Source organism: Triticum dicoccoides, chromosome 6A, assembly GCF_002162155.2.
Source record: "Triticum dicoccoides isolate Atlit2015 ecotype Zavitan chromosome 6A, WEW_v2.0, whole genome shotgun sequence".
In the NCBI taxonomy this organism is placed as follows: Eukaryota; Viridiplantae; Streptophyta; class Magnoliopsida; order Poales; family Poaceae; genus Triticum; species Triticum dicoccoides.
In genome coordinates, this window is record NC_041390.1 from 556,722,235 (window position 1) to 556,725,736 (window position 3,502).

General features: G+C 55.5%; 1 protein-coding gene across 1 annotated transcript; it reads left to right on the forward strand.

The window, feature by feature from the left end:
• Positions 1-413: 413 nt before the first annotated feature.
• On the forward strand, positions 414-2,178 carry LOC119317886. Its single transcript, XM_037592386.1, has 3 exons — positions 414-868; positions 960-1,129; positions 1,743-2,178. Exons 1-3 carry the CDS (start codon positions 595-597, stop codon positions 1,839-1,841), a joined length of 543 nt encoding a protein of 180 aa, XP_037448283.1. The 5' UTR covers positions 414-594; the 3' UTR covers positions 1,842-2,178.
• Positions 2,179-3,502: the final 1,324 nt, after the last annotated feature.

The following is a 3,502-nucleotide window of genomic DNA, read 5'->3' on the forward strand; positions in this document are numbered from 1 at the left end:
CATTTTAAGATGATATGTTGGCTCGGTGTTTTGAAGAAGCTCATAGGGATAGGGTGTGCGCATGTGCATTCATAGGGGTGAGTGTATGCACGTGTATATGAGCGCTTGTGTTTGTACTGATGTTAAAAAAAGTAGCTAGATAGATAAAAACAAAAACTGGTTAATTCGACCGATCTCCACCGTACACGACGGCCCACGAAAAGCAATCGTTTTGTAGATGCCGCCGGTCTCCGTCTCTCGCCGTTTGCTACGCCGGCCGCAGACTTACGTCTCCGACGAGCGGTGCACCCAAAAGTGAAATGCAGTACCTGACAGCGTCCGTTCACGTGGTGCTCGCGACGGTTGAAAACGAACCGGTCACCGGGGCGGGATATGTACCACCACCACGGCACCACCTCGGCAACCGAGCCGTTGCTCTCTCTCCTCTTTATAAAGCACTGGTGCACCACACGCTCGCCACTTGCTCGCGCTCTCCCTCGCCCACGTTTCCCGGCCGGCACAGGGTAGGCTAAGCCAGGACCAGCGCCCAGCTCTGGTCACGGGGAGCGTGTGTGTGTGTGTGTGTGTGGCTGCGGCGGGCCGGAGCGGGCGAGGATGGGGAACTGCCAGGCGGCGGAGGTGGCGGCGGCGGTGGTGCAGCACCCGGGCGGGCGGGTGGAGCGGCTCTACTGGTCCACGCCCGCGGCGGAGGTGATGCGCGCCAACCCGGGCCACTACGTCGCGCTCGTCACGCTCCGCGTCGCCGAGGAGCGCCAGGACGCCGACGGCGGCGGCGCGCGCCGCACCGTGCGCCTCACCCGCGTCAAGCTCCTCAAGCCCAAGGAGACGCTGCTCCTCGGCCACGCCTACCGCCTCATCACCGCCAACGGTAAGCTTCGAGTCTCCGGTTCTCGTCCTCTGCCTCTTCTCCTGCAAGCTGTGCCCACTGCTAACATGGCATGGAAAAATGGTGCGTGCAGAGGTGACCAAGGCGGTGCAGGCGAGGAAGGAGGAGAAGCTGAGGAAGGCGCGGCAGCAGCTGCAGCAGCTGGAGTTGTCGACGCGGCAGAGCAAGCTGCGGCCGGCGGCGGACGGTGACGACGTCGACGACGACGACGACGAGGCCAGCTTGGATGAGAGTCTCGATCAGGTGGTTACATGGACTTAGCTCTATTCAATCCAACTACTTTTCTCTCTCTCCCCCTCGATGCCGCCATGCACGTTCTCTGCATGATTGATGCGCCTTTAATTGCCTTCTCTGCAAGGGTTGCTAGTTAGTTGTTCCTCGCGATTCTCATGTCTTCCTCAGTTCGTCCACATGCAACACTGTAGGTCATCAGCTTACCGAGAAGATGAATTTTCTCTGGGTAATTGCCATTAGATTTTTCGCGGCTGCAAAATCTGCAAAGTTTTCACAGAAATCTGGTTAACCTTTAGCTCAAAGGAGAGAATCAGTTTGGAGTACCTGACACTGACAATTCTCAATCCCCAATTGACACGCATAAAACAAGATTGTAGGTGTGGTCCTGTGGATCCAACTGATTGATGCCATCGTACCGTCCACAAGGGAATTTAATGCTTAAAATAGAGGGATGCAGAATGATAAAAGAATCATGAATTCATGATGATAAATAAAATACTGAAGAGTCGCGGCTAGTGGCAGGAGCAAAGAATCGTCTGCGAGATCCCTTCTTCTGCTCCCGTTCTGAACCGCGGCAACATGCAAATGTTCCACCTTCTGACTACTCTACACCTGATTGCAGTTGGCGCGGCAGGACGGAGGAGACGGCCACCGGAGCTCCGGCGCCCGGCACCGGCAATGGCGGCCCTCGCTGCACAGCATCGACGAGGCCGCGAGCTGATGCCCGGCCATGCATAGCCCTCGGTGGATCTTCTGTATTTTCGGCGTCCACCGGGCCTCGACAGATTAATCTAGCTCGCGTCACATGGGTTGCTGCCACATCTGTGTTGGATCGCTTCTGAAGCGGCTCCGTCGATCGGAGCGTGTCCGTGTACATTTTCAGGGTTTCTCGTCAGGGTCTGTTAGTGAGAGTGAGACTGCCTTTTTTTCTTTCTTTCTCTTGATACGTTTGCACCTGATTAAGATGCATGAAAGAAGTTCACAACACGAGTAGCTAATACTACATCCATACAAGAGATGATGCCATTGCCATGTACTAATGCACCTGTGCATCGATCTCGTCCATGCTCATGGCCTCTCATGGGTGATGGCGTTTCTCTGTGCTGTGTTCTTGCAATTCTTGGCGCCGAGTTCTCAATCATAAGCACGGTGCCGGCTGCGGGCGCACCTGCAAGCAGCGGCCGCAGGTGGTGGGATGGAATCAGTCGTCTGATGAGAGCCTTTTGGGCTGGAAGCTCGTTGAGCAGATTCGCGTCGGCGCTGCGAAGAGAGTTTAAAACTTTGACGCCCACGATACCTAAGCTCTGTGTGCCTGTTTGGCGCTTTGGCGTCTGGCGACGGTGGTTGGCCACATGCTCTCTGTGGGCTGCCCTGAACAACACAGGAGCTGACATTTCCACTGTAGATTAATGGCCAAGCTGTTTGTTAGTTACTCCTACTAACCACAATTGGGGACAGTTGAATACTGGCAGCATCAGCTGCTGTGCTTACCACTAGTTAATGTGGCCGGCACCAAATGGATCCGCCCAGCCTCCCATGGCGGGGTGAGTTCCTCCGTAAGTGGCAGCTTTTGGCCACTCATGGACGCATCGACCGTATGTGGCAGCTTGGCGATGGCCGCTTTGTCCATCAAAAGGCCAATTATGCATTGCAAGATGATCATATGCTTTGGGGATCGACTGCAGGCTGGGCCCGAGCCCGCGGTCGGAAATGAAATCTTCGCTTTAGCTGGGATTTGGATTGTGTTTCTGCGCAAAAGTTACTTGTACTACGTGCTTTCCTTGTTCATCAGAACCCTGAACGAAGCTTGCTGCAGGTTGGAAGGACGACGACGGTGTGTTTAGCTCGTGTCATGTGCCGTGGAGAAGTGCCACCGGCGGACTTGGCCTGGCATATCGGGCAGGCTACCTCATGTTTGACAACGGACAAGGACAACGGAATACGTACTTGTTGGAGTACAGATCGAGACGGCTGGAGCACGTACGGAGCTACGTACAGCAACCAATGGCTAGCATTGCCATATCTCCGGTGTCCATCTTTCCGTTTCCTCGAACACACGGCACGCTCAAGCGCGTGCCTCAAATTCACGGAGCACGCACGAACTTCCGCGTGTGGCCGACTTGAAGATTTGCCACTCCACGAAAACTCAAACGTGTGCTCGGTTCGGGCCGATGACGATCTGTGGCACGTAGGCACGACAACACGTGGATTTCCCGCCATCTTCGCGGTTCAAAAAATAGTTTGGACTTTGCAGGAGGGTCCGGTGAGGGGCGATTAGAGGCTCCCTGCCTGCGTGCTGACGGCGGCATTTGTCTTCACTGCGAGGCTCCGTGCGGTTCCAGTCAGCCGCGAGATCGGGATAATGGTGGCGTCTGTGACGTC

Excerpts from the sequence above, each read along its gene's own strand:
- LOC119317886 (XM_037592386.1), top strand. The coding sequence starts at position 595 with ATGGGGAACTGCCAGGCGGCGGAGGTGGCGGCGGCGGTGGTGCAGCAC. Across the intron at positions 869-959 it reads CCGCCTCATCACCGCCAACG|AGGTGACCAAGGCGGTGCAG; the intron begins GTAAGCTTCGAG and ends TGGTGCGTGCAG. Across the intron at positions 1,130-1,742 it reads TGGATGAGAGTCTCGATCAG|TTGGCGCGGCAGGACGGAGG; the intron begins GTGGTTACATGG and ends ACCTGATTGCAG.